Source organism: Scylla paramamosain, chromosome 12 (assembly GCF_035594125.1).
Source record: "Scylla paramamosain isolate STU-SP2022 chromosome 12, ASM3559412v1, whole genome shotgun sequence".
Taxonomy (NCBI): Eukaryota; Metazoa; Arthropoda; class Malacostraca; order Decapoda; family Portunidae; genus Scylla; species Scylla paramamosain.
Genome location: NC_087162.1, coordinates 26403765 through 26424587, shown reverse-complemented (window position 1 = coordinate 26424587; position 20823 = coordinate 26403765). Strand labels below are relative to the sequence as shown.

At 40.6% G+C, this 20823-nt stretch overlaps 2 protein-coding genes across 4 annotated transcripts; both read left to right on the top strand.

The window, feature by feature from the left end:
• The first annotated feature begins 3846 nt into the window (after window positions 1–3846).
• On the top strand, window positions 3847–6413 carry LOC135105466 (uncharacterized). The gene is made up of 4 exons (XM_064013589.1): window positions 3847–4858; window positions 5088–5266; window positions 5891–6053; window positions 6163–6413. Exons 1-4 carry the CDS (start codon window positions 4625–4627, stop codon window positions 6283–6285), a joined length of 699 nt encoding a protein of 232 aa, XP_063869659.1. The 5' UTR covers window positions 3847–4624; the 3' UTR covers window positions 6286–6413.
• A 244-nt stretch (window positions 6414–6657) lies between these two features.
• On the top strand, window positions 6658–20050 carry LOC135106004 (uncharacterized). 3 transcript variants are annotated; one of them, XM_064014756.1, is made up of 12 exons: window positions 6658–6715; window positions 10756–10980; window positions 11186–11389; window positions 12343–12524; window positions 12900–13031; window positions 14170–14335; window positions 15260–15501; window positions 15702–15886; window positions 16287–16532; window positions 16687–16865; window positions 17754–17916; window positions 18242–20050. In XM_064014756.1, the coding sequence occupies exons 2-12, from the start codon at window positions 10760–10762 to the stop codon at window positions 18362–18364; spliced, it is 2043 nt and encodes a 680-aa protein (XP_063870826.1). In that variant the 5' UTR covers window positions 6658–6715; window positions 10756–10759; the 3' UTR covers window positions 18365–20050. The 3 variants fall into 3 exon arrangements, 2 of the variants coding, with proteins under 2 accessions (XP_063870826.1, XP_063870825.1); XR_010271089.1 differs by lacking the exon at window positions 6658–6715 and having other exon boundaries at window positions 10210–10980; window positions 18242–19171; window positions 19651–20050; XM_064014755.1 differs by lacking the exon at window positions 6658–6715 and having other exon boundaries at window positions 10210–10980.
• Window positions 20051–20823: the final 773 nt, after the last annotated feature.

Here is a 20823-nt window from a genome sequence, read left to right as displayed (position 1 = left end):
GTAATATTTGAAAATGAAAATTATTATACGCTGCTTCAGGTGTAGAAATACATTAAAAAATGGGTAAACGGCAATCTTTTGAATTATGACTAATATTATATTAGTATAATATATATATATATATATATATATATATATATATATATATATATATATATATATATATATATATATATATATATATATATATATATATATACGGATAGATAAATAAGTGTGTGTGTGTGTGTGTGTGTGTGTTTATATAATTCTTTTGTCACTATTGATGTGTGTTCGTATATGTTTGTGTATGTGTGTGTGTGTATATCCGTGAAGCATGGAGCGGCACTCCCACAACAAGACAGGTCCCGCCGAGCAGTACTTGTTCACGTGGCTCTGGTTTGGAGGACTGTCGTTCAGAACCATCGCCAAGCAGACCAGACGCAGCCCCAGCACGGTGCGGAAGTGGGTGCGGCGCCTGCTGGGCAAGAACCTTAAGAGAAATAGACATTACCAAATGGCTTCCTACTCAGTAATGGATGATCTATATTTCCAGAATACTCTTCAAGGATTGTCGCATATAGTACTCCATAATGATTATTTGTACAGTTTAAATAATATAGCACTCTGCCGATGCAAAAGCTCTTCAAGTCCTTGGCAATCCCTAATATGAATGAGATCGGTGACACGATTACAATAAAATAGTTTAAAGCCTCATTGTTTCTATTCTTCATAATCCTTCTGAGTAAAATACAATGCATAGAGAAAGTGGGCCAAACTGGATGCGCCAAATAACTCCCTGCAACATGGAATGGTAGACGACCAACGTCGGAAAACAACTACACAAACAAATAAATAAACAGGTTGATAAATAGATTAATAAATAAATATAAATAAATATTAAAGTACTTAAAACCCTGTTTAACAAACGTCGATAACAAAATATTTCAACATCGAGAACTGGAGGAAGCTGGCCATGCCACTGGAGGAAGCTGGGCTGGCATGGGATCAATTTCCACATTGCCTATCTTGCTCCAATTTTTTTTTTTCAACTGTTAATTTAACAACCCCGTATATTATTTCCCTTCACTGATTTCACTTTACAATCTCAATGTGTACCATTTACATGCTACACAATTGCGGCCTCGATTGCATAACATTATGATGGGAACTGTGTGTGGCTACAGAGCAAAATTAAAACCATTGTTGCGATTTTGATGATTTACGATTTGTTTTTTCAGTGGTATGTTGGTCTTGGCGGGGGTGACTCCGCTGGTGCTCCTGTGTGGCGTGGTCAGCAGAGCGGTGGCGGCGGGCTTGAGCGTAGGGGAGGATCCAGGTGGCGGCTGGGAGGATCACGTTGCACAAGCGGCGAGTCAGGTGGTGCAGCTCTACCTGGCTGGGTGTCACCTGGTGCTGGCCGCCCCCAGCCCCTCGCGTGCCCTGCCTCACCTCATCAGGTGATTCAACACTGATTCGTCTCTGCTCAAGTGTTTCGTCCAATAGTGCGCAAGTGTTAGTGCAAGAACCGCTTCCCATTGGCGTGCCTAAGTTTGAGAACAATAGATGATAACAATAATACTATTAATAAGAATGATGATGATAATAATAACAATAATAATAACAATAATATCAACAATCATCATCGTCCTTCTAAGGCGTCTCTCTGAGGTGGGCGAGCTGGCAGTATTCCTGCAGCCTTGTAGGGACGCCAAGCTGCTCCACGGAAGACCCAAAGAAGAAGTCTTCCCGGGGAATGATGGAGTGCCGTACTTTTGGCGTGAGGTGTGGGGCTCCAGCAAGGCCACGTGTCGCGCCTTCCTGCTTGATCACACCGCCTGCGGCACCGACACAGCCGCCAGGTGAGGCACGCTCATGAAACGTGTTTACTAATTTCAGAGATTAAAGCATCAATATGATAAAATGAAATATACACATCATACTGTACGATCCATTGCAGGCTGTTGTCATGGTCTGGGTTATGGCTGCAACCTGACACTCGCGTGGTCATGGTTGGAAGCAGAAAGGACGTTGACGAGCTGTTCCGTCACGCAGCGCTTCGCAACACTCCTCACGTCCTCTACATCACACCATACAACAGACGAAGGACGCGAGTACACCCTGATAGTATGTAAGCATCTTTTTCCAATGCATCCATGTATATCTACTTTCCCAGCCATCTCTCATTGTAACTTTTCAGCACCAATATGTTGCGTCTTCCCGAGGACGACTAATGTAGACTTCCTTCACTAACATCTAAGGCTCAGCAATGAAATGTAATATTATGTACAAACGGTTATGGCTATGTAAATAAAATGTATTAAATAAAAATTTATCTTTCCCTTAATATAAAGGAGGCGAGCGCCACGCCATGCAGGTGTACAGTCGGTGTCTGTACTGTCCGCCACTAGAAGCCGGACCACTCTTACTTCTCCAGTGGAACTTGCGTGACGGTATATCTGAGGACACTGAAATGTTTAAAGGTAACACACACACACACACACACACACACACACACACACACACACACACACACACATACACTTACACACTCTTGTTTGTTTGCATGGGGGGGGGATACCACTTTCTATTAAAGGCAGAACTGAAAATTTCATCAGTTCATCCATACCCAGAAAATAAACCAGTGTATGCTAATACAATATAATATTGTTAGCATACATATGCTGTACACATGGGACTATTTAAGGGTCATGAACACAAATACTGACACTGCATTCTAAAGAACATGCCTTTATAGTGACATGTGTTTGACTTTCGATAATCATCGCTACATGCACACTATAGGATCAAATTCAAGTATATTTATCACTTGTAAAATGCTCTTATTTCTCTATTATTTCAGTTTTATTTGAACGTGGCAGTTTATAGCCATTTAATACTTTTCTTGGCGTCTCGATCTCCAGACCAAAACAAAGACTTTATGGGACGCAAGCTGAGGATCGTGCTGATGCCATACTTCCCTTACGTGAGCTACAGAGTTGAACAAAACACTTCCGCCACAACAGTTCACTTCGAGGATTCTCTCAACACTCGCATGGTCACTGCCCTCGCTGAGCACATGAACTTCACGTGAGCATCATTGACTGGCAGGATTTACATAACAATACATAGTTGAACTGAAAAGCATTGCAAATAACACCTTAACACATGATATATTTCAGAGTATTATAATATGTAGCGTTCATCCATGAACAATAATTCATTTTCTTCACCATGTTAAATCAGGTAACCTTCCACTTCTACCCAGCTGTAATGTTATAACTTCTCAATTTACGTTCGGTATATCTTCCCTGCAAGATGAACAGAGACCATAGCATAAAAAGAGACACGCACAAACTGTCTCCACCCTGCCAGGGATTCCAACCCGGGTCCTGTCGTCAGGGAGGTGAGCGTGCTGAACCGCATACCAGTTGTCGGGCCGTTTGCATCTTTTCATTGTCTGTGTGTGTTTGTATCATGCCCGGAAGAACCAGAGGGCTGACATATAGATCGGTGTAAGATCCATATGATTCACAGTATTATAAAAACTTTGCCCATGTGACTGGTGGTTTCTGACATCCATGTGACTGAAGAAATCCAGTCACAGTTTATCAGCACAAAATTAACCAGATAAATATCTTAATAATAACGAGAGCGTGAAGAGAATGCATATATTTTTTGACAGCGATGAGATTCACCGCGCAATCATAGCAGATAACGCACGTACAAATATGCTGCCGTCTATAAAATCTAACACATATTCATACTCTGTGGCATTTGACTCACTCCTATCTCTAATGGACAGGAGTAAGAGAACGCAGAGCTGAATGGCAGACACTTTATCAGTAAGAGATTGTACTTGTGGGGAGTTTTTACATTCAGGTGTGTGTTTGTCAGGTACGAGGCGCAAGAGCCCACAGACTACAAGTGGGGAGTTCCGGCCGGCGGCGGTAACTGGACAGGCATCGTGGGCACTCTGCAGCACGAACTGGCAGACTTCTCCATGGACTTGACACTGACGCCCGGGAGAGCAACGGCGGTGGAGTATTCAAGGATATACATTGACGAACTTGTTGTGATTCTGACATCCAAACCGAAACCCTTGCCTGAGTACTTGTCACTGATCAGGCCGCTTGAAGGTGAGCTTGCACTAATGGTACGTGTATGTTTGGTGAGTAATAATTGTTAGCTGCATTAATATAACTATTCCCGGTGTCGGCAGGCGAGGTGTGGGGAGCCATCGTGGTATGCGTGATGGTGTGGGGAACAGTCCTGTGGGTGATGGAGAGACTGTCCCACTGGATAACTGCACGGCGCTACTTCAGCTTCTCCTCCTCCATCTTCTACGGCTGGGGGCTGCTGCTGGAGGACCACCCCTTCGAGCCTCCCTCCAATCCCGCAAGTCAAGTAAGTACTGTACAACTAACATTAAACAAACTTCTAAAGACAATGCTGACAACCATCTTGATCTGAATGACAGCAAGATGTTTCAAGGAGATCTAATTTGTATTAACGAAAAGATTCACACGACACCGTAGGACTTACTAAGGCGCCTATAGCTTCTTTAGAGTTGATTAGAAGTTAGAAAATTCAAAGATTTCTTCACTTCAAGAATAGCATTAATTTATTCCAGATCCTCGTTTCCATGTGGCTACTCGTGTACCTGATCCTATCGACAGCCTACAGAAGTTCCCTCATCTCCCATCTGGTGGTGAAAGACAAGTCATCGGTCATCAACAATATGGAGCAGCTGGCGGAGAGGGGCGAGAAGGAAGGCTGGGAGTGGGGCATTCCTGGACCCCGCATGACTGGTGCTTATGAAACCTTCTTCGTAACGAGTCCCACTCCAGCAATCATCAAGGTGCACAAAGCCCTTAAGGTGAGCGAGAAAAAAAATTGCCTCCAAGTCTCTTTTCCTTGACCCTTTCACGGCAATGATCGTCCCCTATTAACTTTCAGAAAACTGTCAGAAATTGTTTGCATTGACAGAACAAAAGAGAGGATTAGGTTGCAGTAAAAAAATAAATGTTGAAAAATTAGTTTATCACTGAAAGGGTTGAAACATAATGTCCTTTGTTACTGTAATACTGGTGTACTCCACTTTTCAGATAACCGACACAGATGAAGCAATGAAGAGAGTGTTGGAAGGCGGTTTCTCATACATCGACAACTATTACTTCATACAAACACTGGTGTCCACCTTCTACACAGACGACTCAGGCTACACCCCCGTCCACATCAGCACCACCCACTACCCGCTCTTTGCCGGGAACGGATGGGGATTCCGGTATCTCGACCTAGTGTGCCTGTCTGCTTGCTTGGTTGCATGTATGCTGCTTTCGCCCGTAACTTATGCAGATTTTGGATTATATTATACACAAAATATAATAAGGATACGAAGAATTAAAATGCTAACAATTGTTATTCACCAGGAAAAATAACGAATTCAAGTTGAAATCTATATTACTCGGCGTAAATTTAGAGACACCGCCCTTCATTAATACCTGCAGCTTTGTTAAGAGTATACATGATCACCCCGCATTCCCAATTGTAGGAAGCAGTCAAAAATAGCGTCTACCACATCCGTCTGCAAGGAGTCTTTCGACAATACAATCATCATTAAGAAATAAATGAATCAAATTAAGAATTAATTAAGAATTAAATAAAAATTAATTAAGAATAAATTAATTAAGAATAAATGCATGCAACCCACTCTCTTGTTCACCATCCTGATCAGCCACGTGCAGAATACAAGGGTAAAATTATGCACCCATTCTTTTCTCACGCATTGTTATGAAACGACGCATTTGTTTCATTATTCTTTGTTAATTTGATGTGCTAACGTCATAATCTTTCAGGTGTTTAAATTACTTTTACTTTCCTATAAAACCGTTCATTTATCTGCCTCCAGCCCCGGTGCACCTTTCCGTCAGCGCTTCAGCAGTGCCATTCAGCAGTTCATAGACTCAGGTCTCATCACCTACTGGATGGATGACGTGGTGAGGACCCACACTAGGGAGGAACGTCGAGCTTCAAAGGAGAAAGGCACACAGCTCCAGCTCACTTTCAAAGAAGTAATTTGTTTTACTAAATTTATCTGAATTCGGTCTTAATTAATATATGCATCTGCTTAGCTTCAATACTAACAAGAGTGCTGACCTGCCTGCCTGGCTATGTTTGCAGACAAGCGATGGACTAGTGGCACTGAGACTCAGTCACCTGCAGGGTGCATTCTATGCACTCTTCCTAGGCCAAAGTGCGGCCTTCCTCGCCTTCCTCTGTGAGCGGCTCTCCAGACTACGCTGATCTTAATATAAAACTAATTCGTGTTTATGTAAACCGGCACAAAATTAAAATTTACTTCATAATTACGAACGAAGAAAATAATTCCTCACAAAAGACTCTTCTTCATAGTGTTGTGCAAATTTTAAGATAAATACAATTTATTGACAAAAGTACTTTCACATTCCAACTGTAAAATTGCATGAAGTGTTAAGTCTCTCTCTCTCTCTCTCTCTCTCTCTCTCTCTCTCTCTCTCTCTCTCTCTCTCTCTCTCTCTCTCTCTCTCTCTCCCTCTCTCTGCGCCGGTCCGTTGCTCCGCCGTACGACAAGTTGCACGCGTGAAGGAGACCATAAAACATCGTGATGAATTTGTTGTTGATACACCGGCTGTCACCCTCAGCCCGAACCTCGACTCAGCTGTGTCTTCTGATCCAAGACGAGTCGCCACTGCTGGTGAGTTTACAGCAAGACTTTGAATCAGCGTGACCAAAGAAGTTGATCATTGAGGTTATGAGTTTTCTTTCGGTCAGATAATATGTTTAATTTCCCTTTAAATGTTGAAGTCAATATGTTAATAATTGAAATCAAGAACTTGCCTTTCATGAATTGGTGTAATGCTCTTTCCAGACAGAAACTTGCGAGATATCTTAAATATTTCATAATGAAATGTATCTTGCTGTCAATTCCACAACTGATAATGTGAAGTAATAATGTCATTTAGGTCTTTGAGATAAGTTAAGGATACCAGCTGCGATAAAAACCGCTATTACTGAGGCTGAGGAATACAATATGAATGATTTAATGAAGCTTAGTAAAAGTTCCCATAAAGACATATCAACAGTGAAATTGACATTCTGAGAGTGTACTGATTATGTGGACATGGAATTTATTAGTTTACTTAACTTTTTCTTTAACATATATGCTGACGTAGCACACATATATACATGTACTATGTATGTATTATGATAGATGGACGAAAACTATTGTTCTCTCGCCTCTTCAGCCTAGCTTGAGTAATGCTAAGACTTGACTATGAGCTGGACTACATTTCCTTTACCGTTCTGACTTCCGCCAGGAACACCCGTGACCGCGGCGTTACGAGCAGGTTTTTAAATTTCTTTGCATGTTAAATAATAATAATAATAATAATAATAATAATAATAATAATAATAATGTCTTAACGTGACATTTTAGAACGAATAATGTTTGGCACTGAAAAAATTGCATGGTTGAGGAAAATTCTATTATATAAACGCATTGCAAAATCTTACCATGTCATTGGATTTGCCAGTCTCCGTGACAACTTTTACAATGTATGAACAGCACAGTGGCAACATGCATGGGCCACAAAACTAATAATACAGGCATTGTCAATTGCATTTAGTTTTACGAGGAAGTCTGAATACACAACGATAAATTAAATGCCATCTCGAATTTCTAGTTATAAACAGATAAAGTCAATAAAAGACGACACCGAGTAGGTATACGAGACCTATAAACACAAAGGACGCAAACACTAAATTAGTTAAGAGTCTCAGAATTTACGTAAGAAAGAGTGTGAAAATAAAAAAATTAACTCTTGCATTAGTTAAGTGTGCAAGACAGCGGCCAGGACTATCCTGATGAAAGGAAGTGACAGTCTGCGGAGCTTAAATTTCTATATGCAGTATATACTGAATATACAGAGATGTGACTAATAGACACAATAGGAATTTGTTGGTTGGAATTCTGTTGATCTTAACCTATCGGTCACCTGATATCGGGCCTGCGCACGAGGGGTCCTGCTCATCACAGAAGCCACTGATGCGCTGTCTCGCCAAGAGCGTCAAATTCTGCGTGGGTTTTCTTTCAGAATAAAATCACTTCAGTAAATGTAGTCCTTCGTCGCTATATATACATTACTGGCACTTCATGAAGAAGCCTTTCCTTATTTCTCTGGAGCCGGATGCGTACAATTTCACATCACTTTGGTTTTTCTTCCAAAACTGAGTAAATTCTGCAAGTGTAGTCTTTCGTTGCATATATTGCTGCCACTTCATGAAGCTCGATTTTCCTATTACGTTGGAAGATGCGCATAATTCCACATTACCTATTTTTAGCATACTTTACAGTCGCAACCTTTTCAGTAGTTACATAATGTACTTTTATTCAAATAAATCTTGTGCCAGAGTGTTTGTTGCAGGTATTATACCATGTGATCTCCGCGTTACCTTTAAAAGACAGGCAAAGGTTTCTATCATTTGAGAACGTCCATGCATGTCTTCAGAACGTTTCATTATCTTGATCCCACTTATAACATCTTCTAGGCACAATCCTGAACGCATATATTCCACAATAAGGATTCCTTCACAGCCAACCCCCTTTAGGAACAGGTGTGACTGGTGATGCTCGGTACTTTTGCCTTCAACCAGTGTGTGCAGTGTTTATGTTGGTAATCATTTTCACGCCAGATTAGCAAGGCGAGAAGCAATTTCGTCCTAACAATATATATATATATATATATATATATATATATATATATATATATATATATATATATATATATATATATATATATATATATATATATATATATATATATATATATATATATTGTCTGTAAGAATGGGGCGGCATGCTTGCAAGACAGGTCCCGCTGAGCAGCACTTGTTCACGTGGCTCTGGTTCGGAGGGATGTCGTTCAGAACCATCGCCAAACAGACAAGACGCAGTCCCACCACGGTGCAGAAATGGGTGAGGCGCCTGCTGGGCAAGAACGTTCACAGAAGCAGATACTACCAGATGGCTGCTGCTGCAGCTGCTGCTACTGCTGTTATTGCACCTAAGCCCTCATACCTAGTGATGGATGATGCATATCTGCACAACACCTTACAAGAGTTTCCACACATTGGGTTGAGTAGTCACTGTGTTTACGGTTTGAGTAACATGGGATTTTGCACATGCAAGAACACTGTGACTTCTTCGCAGCCATTCAGGTAACCTGAACACACACAGGACATGATTAAATTACAGAAATACCTAATATAAGCAGAACTTATTGCGTTTTTATTTTTGATCTTCGTAATTATGCTTAAAAACACAAAACATACCATACCATGTCCAGTCTTAGGGATCATTGTGAATAACTAATAGCATGTGTACAACAAAACACATCATTGTTCTTAAAACAGCAGTCTTTGCGGTATCCACTGTTAATTTTGCACACACATGCATAAGAAAAGTGTCACGAAAATACGTCTCATGCTGCTAATCGATTTTACAGTGTTACAGTTCCTTGTATTTCCTTGTACAACTTATTCTTTGCATAAATCCGAACTTCTTGGTTACAGTGAAAGTAATACTTAGTCAGAGTTCAGTTCCAGTTGTAAGATCATTGTTTCTCTCATAGTCGGTTCTCCGTTGGCTGTCTGCAGAAAAAAAAAGTGTGTATGTTTGTAATGGGAAAACCCTGAACACTGTACTCGGAGGTTTTGTAAGATAATTGAGGCCCAACTCTCTATTTTTTGGTACAATACATTTCATTTTTCTACATTGTTCTATATTGTAAATACATTGCACAACCACAATGTTTTCTTATTTGACCTTTACCTAATGAACGTACATATTACAGAATTCTTCTCGCTCATCTTCGGTCCTTTCAAATAAATATACACAGAGAAGAATTAGGATCCCTGCGTACGAAACGAACTGGTAGCTCCTCCTCCACCCCCAGAAAAAAATAAGATAAATAATATATATATATATATATATATATATATATATATATATATATATATATATATATATATATATATATATATATATATATATATATATATATATATATATATATATATGGAAATAAATAAATAGACACACTGTATGTAAGGAACGTTGCGAGAACACAGAGCTGAAACTGTGCACAGTAACTGAAACATAAGCTGAAACTGTGCACAGAGGAACAAACAGGGACCAGACAGACCTGAACAGTAAAGCCCATGACAGACAGTAAGCGGTTAAGAAACTATTAACGCGAAAACGACACAAAGAGTTCTTGAAAAGCGCTGATAATTCATGAAGTCACAGCAGGAGTCGCACGTGTTCACTATACATACCTGTCACTTTTCCTTGGTCACATTACGAGTATTTAGAAGTTTACCGCGCCTTCCTCCTCTCCACCGCTACATTTCCGTTGACTTACACAAGTTAAGTGTCTCGGCTCCTTCCCATGATGATAAATAAAGATCGTTTTATTTCACCACTTTTTTTCCAGTTGTCAAGGATGGGAGCACACAGACTGAAAGATCTCGGCCAGCAATAGGTTATAAGCGCCGTTTTGAAAGGAGATGTGTCATGTTCATAAAAATAATTCAGACGTTTGCTTATATAGCGTTTTATCTATGAACTGGTCACAACATTATGCGCTTAAATATATTGCATTTGACAAGCGCTGGTTTTATGAAATGGATACCCGCTTATCAACATCCACAAACAAAATATTCACAATCTTTCAGCGGTATGTTGGTCTTGGCTTGGGTGACTCCACTCGTGCTCCTGTGCAGCGTGGTCACCAGAGCGGGGGCGGCGGGCCTGGGCATGGGAGTGCTACTGCATCCAAGTGGTGGGTGGGAGGAGGACGTTGCACAAGCGGCGATCCAAGTAGTGCAGCGCTACCTGACTGGGTGTTACCTGGTGCTGGCCGCCCCTAGCCCCTCTCGTGCCTTGCCTCACCTCATCAGGTAAGCACGTATCTAGTGCATTTAGTTGATCTTTTATTTTATTTTCAATATATGAATAGTTGGTGTTTATAGAGAGAATCAGTAAAAAAGCCAATAATAAGTCATGAAATAGGAATTCCTTCTTTTCACAACAAGAAGCAGTTTTCCAACTACTACAACCATTTTCACCATAAATACTACTACTACTACTACTATTGGTTCCAAGGCGTCTCTCTAAGGTGGGCGAGCTGGTCATGTTCCTGCAGCCTTGCGGGGACGCCAAGCTGCTCCACGGAAACACCAAAAAAAAGGTCTTCCCGGGGACCGATGAAGTGCCGTACTTTTGGCGCGAGGTGTGGGGGTCCAGTAAGGCCACGTGTCGCACCTTTCTGCTTGACCTTACGACTTGTGGCACCGACACAGCCGACAGGTGAGACAGGCTAAACATATACCGAAGTAGCAAAGTAATACAGAATCATAAAATATTCTGTGTCGCCCCGTCAGTTTTGTTTTTCTACCTCAGAGATGCGGACTCATTCCAACGACTTCAGCCGCTCTTAATTCTAGAATTACTTCTCATGAAATTGAGACGAAATTATGGACAGAGGTTAAGAAAGCTATCATCAGCCGATAATATTCCACTTCAGGAGAAGGCCTCTCCCAGTGGATAAAGGCAGTCAAACAACTAGTGAGGCTGTCATCCTGCGATGTCACAACACCTAGGCCAGTATTCTGCAACCCTTTGCTCTCTCACCACGACTATTTTCAAAGGCCACAGAGATGATTAGCCGGGTTCTCAAGAGTGTTTTTCCTATTAATGATATAGAATGCTTGTTAATATGTCACGACAACCATAAAGACACCAATCAAAACCCGTGCCACTACATGTAGAGCCTTTTGAATGTAGTGGAGGCGCGGCGCAGAAGTGTTTCAGAATATGGTCCCAAGGCTAAAGTCTCGTTAGCAGTCTGTTCGGTGAACGGCAATTACTGCATGAAACGAGAATTGAAATTAACTAGACTATCAAAATAATGCCACTCATGGCGCCAGCGTGAAGGGAGACAAATCGAAATTATTTCCATCTCGTCGAGGTTAAAACGTCACACCAGCTGTGAAACAAGCACGCTGCTCACCACACACACCGCTGTACGATGACAAAATGTTTGGTAGGTCTCGATTGCCCCGCTTGAGGCGTCGGTGTGTGCTTCGATTCCCTGAAGTCCGGCTTCCCTCGTAACATGTGATTGAAGCCAAATTATTATTATTATTATTATTATTATTATTATTATTATTATTATTATTATTATTATTATTATTGTTGTTGTTGTTGTTAATTCTATACTGCCACTTTTACTATAAGTATTAAGTGCGTGTCATTTCCAGGGTGTTGTCGTGGACGGGACTGTTTCTACAGCCGAGGACTCGAGTGATTGTGATCGGCGGCGAGCAGGACGTCGAGCAGCTCTTCCAGCTCTCGGGTCTTCGCAATTCTCTCTACGTGGTCTACATCACTCGCAGCCTTTCTACACTGAACGCCGGAACTAAATCGACAAAAGATATGCTCAGTAAATTGAATTTTTATTTTTCTGTATTTTTATCATCTAATTTTTAACGTGACTTAAAAGTGTACATGATACAATACGTTACAAAATCAAAAGAGCAAACACCAACAGACCTGCTGGCTCTAGTGAGGGGGCTGGCAATGCGCCATATCTAGTACACAGAAAGTATTCAGATGTTTGAATGATTACGACGGCAGTGACATTAAACATACGAGGCAAAGGACACACAATGTCAAACAGTTCATAGCCTAATTCTGTCATGCATAGCTCGGACGTCTCTTACAAAAGCGTGGCAGTAAGGCTCTCATTACTTTGCTTTGATTCAATGCAACTGACGCATATCATTACGCCTCAAGTGACAAACTTTCCTAACACCAGAAACTGGTGGGGTCCGCGCCATGAAGGCATATCATCGCTGCCTCTACTGCACGGAGCAGGAAGCCAAACCACGCTTGCTTCTCCGATGGAGTTTGCAAGACGGCATACCTGACGGTTTTGAAATGTTTGGAGGTAAGATACTCTCTCTCTCTCTCTCTCTCTCTCTCTCTCTCTCTCTCTCTCTCTCTCTCTCTCTCTCTCTCTCTCTCCCTCTGGTAAATAAAGAGAGAATTATATGGAAGAGCATTAAATGTGGACCAAGGAGGAATGGTAACGAGTAACGGGAATGAATGAAGAGCAGCGGTGAATGAATGAACAGTGACGGGGCCTTAAGTATTCCGAAGAGAAGGGAATGAGTCTAAAAGCATGCAAGCGGTGTAATCTCGCTCTGCTGTTAATTATTAATACTCATTACCAGGTTGGCGAGGCTATTGATCAGGGATGTGTCCAGAGGACTGACAAATCAATCCGGACTATACTTTTTGATGAAGTTACGTCCTCTCTCCCCGGAAGGTCTTAATGCTAGAATATTATGAATACATATATATATATATATATATATATATATATATATATATATATATATATATATATATATATATATATATATATATATATATATATTTTTTTTTTTTTTAATTCATTTATTTTATTTCATTTATTAATTTTTGTTGTGTGTGTGCGTGTGCGCGTGCGTAAGAGGGACCATAGCCAAGAGTTACAAAAAAGGCAGGAAAAAACGCCCACTAAAGGTCCCAAAAGTATCATCCAAAATTTGAAGTCTTGCAACATCCCCCTTGAAAGGCTTCAATTCATAGATAAGAGGAAATACAGAAGCAGGCAGGGAGTTCCAGGGTTTACCTGTAAAATGAACGAAAGATTGAGGATGAAAGAAAGAATACTTGTGAATGTATGGATGTAGACATTTTGCCTGCACTGTCCTCGGTTACAAGATGTGTCGGTCTGGTATGAGCCATATAAATCTCAACGCATGTGTTGATGAGGAGACAGGACAGCTGGTGGTTAGCAAAACAAATCATACGTGAATGGAAATGAGTCATTATTTCCTCCCTGTTGCACCAGACACGAGTACATCAGAAATACTTCCTTCAGTTTAAATTTGTAGGAAGTATGAAATACGTTTGCGTCTTTGAAAACTGATTTCGGCAGATATATTATTATTACATTTAACATTTTGATACGTTGTTCGTATGAAGAAAATTGCAGTACTGGCCGTTTTCCACGCATGTTTTTCTTGGTGCCTTGACAGGTCAAGCTGAATTGTTCATGGGACGCAAGATGAACATTGTGTCGTTGTCATATTATCCATACATCAAGTACAAAGTGGTCCAGAAAGGTTCCAGCACCAAGCTTCAGTTCGAGGACTCTCTTAACACTCGCATGCTCACTGCCCTTGCTCCTAAACTGAACTTCACGTGAGTATGCTCAGTTTGAAGACGAGTCTATGGGGTTAGCACTAGGTGAGTAATTGCAGGGATGACGATGTGTTAAGTATTTTAGGTAAGACAGTGATGTATAAAATATTCTTAATAAGTATTCCTAATAAGTATACCTATTAAGTATGATTCTACATACATATATCTTGAAATACGATGAGGATCAATGAATAAACATTACCTCGGTATGGCTTCTGCTAGAGACGATTCACTGGCAATATTCAGGCTTCCACACCTATATTCTGATTATCTTTTCTTGGACTGAAGATAAAGACCAGGATTGGAATATTCATTATATCTTCTAATACGACGTTTCGGACTATATTCGTACATTGTTCCAATATCAGGCCTAAAAAAAAAAAAAAAAAACAATAAATAAATAAAAACATAACAACATAAGAAATAAGGGAAGCTGCAAGAAGCGACCAGGCTTACACGTGGCAGTCCCTGTATGAAACACACCTACCTATTTCCATCTGTTATCCCCATCCATAAACTTGTCTAATCTTCTCTTAAAGCTCTCTAGTGTCCTAGCACTAACTACATGATTACTGAGTCCGTTCCACTCATCTACCACTCTATTTGAGAACCAATTTTTTCCTATCTCTTTCCTAAACCTAAATTTTTCAAGCTTGAACCCGTTATTTCTTGTTCTACCCTGGTTGCTGATCCTAAGAATTTTGCTTACATCTCCCTTGTTATAACCCTTATACCACTTAAAGACTTCTATCAGGTCCCCTCTTAACCTACGTCTCTCTAGAGAATGTAAAAACGGATGTCCTTTCTTGGGATTTCCGATAAACATTCTGGAGTGGGATTTATAAGTAAGTGTATGTGTGTGTGTGTGTGTGTGTTTGTGTGTGTGTCTGTGTGTGTGTGTGTATGTCTGTGTGTGTATGTAAGGTATATATTACGAGAACCCACGGACAAGTTATGGGGAGCGGCGGCCGGCGGCGGTAACTGGACAGGCGTGGTGGGCACTCTGCAGCACGAGATGGCAGACCTTTCCATGGATCTGACACTGACGCCCGGAAGAGCAGAGGTGGTGGAGTTCTCAATGGCGTATATTGACGAGTCCCTTGTGATTCTGTCGTCCAAGCCAAAACCCTTGCCTGAGTACCTGTCGGTGGTCAGACCTCTTGAAGGTGAGAGTTTTCATAAGTGTGTGTGTGTGTGTGTGTGTGTGTGTGTGTGTGTGTGTGTGTGTGTGTGTGTGTGTGTGTGTGTGTGTGTGTGTGTGTGTGTGTGTGTGAAATTGAAAACACTAAATTGGTATTATATGAATTCTTTGTTAGTTTATATTCTATTACCAGTAAACTACTATTACTACTACTAACACTGGCAGGCGAGGTGTGGGGAGCTATCGTGGTGTGCGTGATGGTGTGGGGAACAGTCCTGTGGGTGATGGAGAGACTGTCGCACTGGATAAGTGGACGGCGCTACTTAAGCCTCACGTCCTCAATCTTCTACGGCTGGGGGCTGCTGCTGGAGGACCACCCCTTCGAGCCCCCTCCCAGCCCGCCGAGCCAAGTAGGTGGCATCATTTTCTTTCTTTTTCAATTTTTTTTTTTTTTCTGTCTTTCTTTGTTCTTTCCAGTATCTCTCTCTCTCTCTCTCTCTCTCTCTCTCTCTCTCTCTCTTTTTTTCAACCATTTAAGGGGATGTATATCTTTTATTCTTTTATTACTCTTTTTCTTCCCAACCTCTCGATCCAAGTAAGTAGCGCAGGTTTTCTATTTTTTTTTTTTTCAAGCAATATTGTAGGAAACATTTATTTTCTTTCCTTTTTGTCTTTTCAATCCAAACAGGGAGTGTATTTTTTCTTTTCTTTTTTTTCTTTTTTTTTCCACAAACATGGGAAGTTTATTTTTTCTATTTATTTTTTTTATCTTTTTTTTTCTTCTCTATCCAAGCAAATAGTCTCTTTCAGATGCTTGTTGGCTGGTGGTTGCTCGTGTACCTCATCTTATCGACAGCCTACAGAAGCTCACTCATCTCTCACTTGGTGGTGGAGAGCAAGTCCTCGGTCGTCAACAGCATGGAAGAGCTGGCGGAGCGGGGTGTGACGCAGGGGTGGGTGTGGGGCGTACCTGGAGCTCCGATGACTGGTGCTTTTAGACCGTACTTTGCCTCCAGCCCCAATCCGGCAGTACTCAAAGTATACGAGCACATTAAGGTGCGAGGTTAAGTATGTGGTGGTAAAATTCTACTCATTTCAATAGGAGCTTTTACTTGATTGTATTATGTGAGAGTAGTTGCGAAAATACTATGGTGTGTGTGTGTGTGTGTGTGTGTGTTCTACTCAAGAATGATTAATCTTTTCATTCAAGATCATCGAGAAAGAAGAAGGAATGATGAGAGTTTTGGAGGGCAACTTCGCGTACATCGATAACTATTACTTCATCAAAACACTGGTGTCCACGTACTACACAGACAGGACAGGCTACACTCCTGTCCACATCAGCACCGCCCGCTACCCGCTGTACGGCGGCAACGCGTGGGCATTCCGGTATCTGTTTCTTGTGGTCATGTACAATTCTTTGCTTCCTTTCCTTCTGAGATCAACTGTTTATTTCTCCACATCATGTATGTGTAGTGGACTGTGAAATATTTAGCCTTTTCGCTGACAGTCAGTCGCCTCAGCCACCATTTTCCATGTTATTCTATTTCCTACAGTATTTTTCCAACACACCCCTCAGAGTTTTTTTTTTTTTTCATTATTCACTAGAATTCATTTAATGTTTGGTGCCATATGTTCTCAGTTTGAATGATTTACACCCTCTAGACTGCTTTCTCTATATATGTATCAAAATAAAACCTTAGTATAACTTGTTCTCCAAAAATTTCTTCCCGCTCTCAATCACGTGACGTCACGGCTTTCAAGATGCTTGGCCACTCCGCTCACTCAGTTCAGTTAGCACAACCCCAACTCTGCTGCGCTGTGTTATCACCCTAACCGCCTCTGATGGATGTCATCAACCCTGAAGCCTCAGTCAGGTTGTTCTAGACTTAGGGAACGTGAAACAGACTGGCAGCTAACACCCGGAAGGAAGGCTTTAGGGCAGAGACTACACACAAGCAATCACGTCATAACCCTTTCACCGCTGCATAATTTTTTTTTTTATTATCATCTACAGTAAAACTTTCAAATAAATTTGCCATTACTATTCTGTAACTTATTAAAGACGATACTAACAGTGCTCTGAAAAAGACGATATTAACCTATTCTTTCCTTTTCTGTGTCCCTGCAACAACTGTCCATTTACAGTGCATCTATCTTTTTTCTAAGTCCATGCAAACAGTTCTCCTTTTACAGTGTTCTAAATGTTAATCAAGCATGACCATAGCAATGAAAGCTGAGTTACATATATTCCTTCCTCTCTGCAAACCACACCAGCAAGGGGGCGCCTTTCCGAGCACGCATCAACGACGGCATCCAGCGCTTCTTGGACGCGGGGCTGGTGGCGCTGTGGATGGACGAAGTCATCATCAACCACGTGAAGGAGGAGCGCCAGGCTTTGCAGGAGCGAGGCGATGGACCGCAACTTGCTCTCGTCAAGGTGGTTGCATCTGTTGTTTGAGAATCGAACTGGAACTTGCTTTAGTCTAATACATATATTCGAAGTAAATACCGTAATGCTTTTTTTTTTCTCTATACTTTTACTACCACTTCTACTATTATTGTTATTTTTATTTTTATCATTATTGCATCAGTCCAATAAACGCGCACCTAAATTCACGCACTTATCCAGTGCGCCAGTCCTTTTTCCAGCATTCATTTATTTACCATTATTGTTATTATTATTATTATTATTATTATTATTATTATTAGTAGTAGTAGTAGTAGTAGTAGTAGTTTATTATCATTGTCTATTTCCTTTCCAGGCCAGTGACGAGCAGGTGGTCCTCGGCCTCAGTCACCTGCAGGGCACATTCTACACTCTCATCCTGGGACACACTCTGGCTTCCCTTTCCTTCTTCTCTGAGGTTGTACTGAGGCGCCGCTGATGACAACACAGACTGCTGGCGAGCATTCACCATGCAGGACAGTGAACAGAATGTGTTTGTCGTTAGTTTTGTACATTAACTAAATAATATTATGAATCCCTGGTGTAATGAACATGTGAAAGATTAATATTCTTTCTAATTGAACACAAAAAAAAAAAACACAGCTATAAGTATTTAAGCTCCACACACACACACACACACACACACACACACACACACACACACATTCACACACACACACACACACACACACACACAACAATCAACACTAAGATAAACACTAAGAAAGTGTACAAAAAAAAAAGGAAAAGAACGAAGAAATATGTGAGGAAAAACAGTTTTCTTAGCAGAGCAATTAGCAAATGGAATTCATTGACTGGCGAAGTTGTGTGTGTGTGTGTGTGTGTGTGTGTGTGTGTGTGTGTGTGTGTGTGTGTGTGTGTGTGTGTGTAAGGATCATTCATAACTTTCATAACTTTAAAGATAAATATGACAAGCTAACTTCAAAGTACCGGACATTATGAACTTTACTCAGTTCTGTAAAAATACAGTTAGGTAAGAACACACACACACACACACACACACACACACACACACACACACACACACACACACACACACACACACACACACACACACACACACCTCGCTGCACCTGTCCGTGGCCCACCGTACGATAAGTTGCTCACCATAAGGGAAAGATAAAACGTGTGGTGATGCATTAGCTGTTCACACACCGGCTGTCGCTCTCACTCTCAGTCTCAGCTCGGCTTTTGTCTTCTGAACTGACACAAGTCGTCACGATTGGTGAGTTTACAAATATTAATTAAATTAAACTTAATTAAAATAATATTGAGATTTCAAGACTAATACAAATTAAGATGCTGCGCTCATAATGATGTATTAGGTGTATTACTCCTGTTTCAGTTATATTTATAAAATAGATATTTAAAACAGCTCTAAAATTACGTACAACTAATGACAAATTCAATTAATAACAAAAGGAGCATAAAACAAAATACAAAAGAGGTCTTTTATTTCATAAATTTTCCCACGCCCAAAGTAATGATAACTTAGATACCTTAAGAAATCAAATTCACAATAACTGTGCCAAAGGAACACAATACGTAAAGTTCATGAAAATTACTGAAAATGGCATTCAAAACGATACAAAATGTTTGGAACAAAATATGAATATCTTTTTGTTTAGACGAAAACCAAAAATATAGAAAAACTATTAAAATGTAAACATGCAGATGAGATTAACTTGAGTGTGTTTGTGTCAGCGTAAGTATGGAGCGGCATGCTTCCAAGACAGGTCTCGCCGAGCAGCACTTGTTCACGTGGCTCTGGTTCGGAGGGATGTCGTTCAGAACCATTGCAAAGAAGACAAGACGGAGTCCAAGCACGGTGCAGAAATGGGTGAGGCACCTACTGTGGAAGAACGGTCACAGAAGCAGATACTACCAGATGGCGGCGGCCGCTGCTCATAAAACCTCATATTTAGTAATGGATGATATATATTTGCAAAACAGCTTTCAAGAGTTTTTACATATGGGGCTGAGTGGTAACTGTGTTTGCGGATCAAGCAATATAGGTTCTTGCACATGCAAAAACAGTTTTACTTATTCAAAGTCACTGACACTCTGAATCAACATAAGATGAAATAAATAACGATTTTGTAATTTTTTGCTTTTTCTTAATCCTTTAACTAAAATATGATATGAAGCATAACAAACTGATGTCCTTCCTAGAATATCGAATTCAAAACGCATATCTGGCATGATTTCAGACAGAAATTTAAAGGAGATAAGTTTCAGTAAATGAATGCATAAGGTATCATCTGCAAGCTGCCTCTTCATCCTGGACAGCTCGAGAATGACAAATTAAAGCAAGGTCCACAAGATTTAGGATTAGAGTATGAGGAATACATGTTTCCATTCCAGATACAGTCACCTCCGTTATGTGTCCAGTATTAAGCTGGCCCTCTAACTGGCAGACAGAGATTTCATGAAAAGCCAAAAGTAATACCTTCTCAGTGCTCCCATAAAACAGCAATGTAATGCCAAAAAAGAAGAGAAGCTCAATAAGAACAGTTTAAACAAAATGAGCAGATATGTTACAGTTACCAAAAAAAATATCAAGAACAGTGGATCAATTATCCAAGACGGCCAGTCAGGAACACGAATAAAATGTTGCACTGATCGCTAGGGTCATGGAGAATAGCAAAGATGAAACACCGTGATAGCAAAAGTACACAGGTTCAGATTCTGGACATGTTGCGATGGTAGGAAGAGCATCCACTCGGGATAACGGTTCCCTAAATCATAGTCTTTTGTTAGTAGGCACCGTCCAAGCCCTGATAGACTAGGAAAACCGGATGTGAAACCATATAAGCCTTGTAATATATATATATATATATATATATATATATATATATATATATATATATATATATA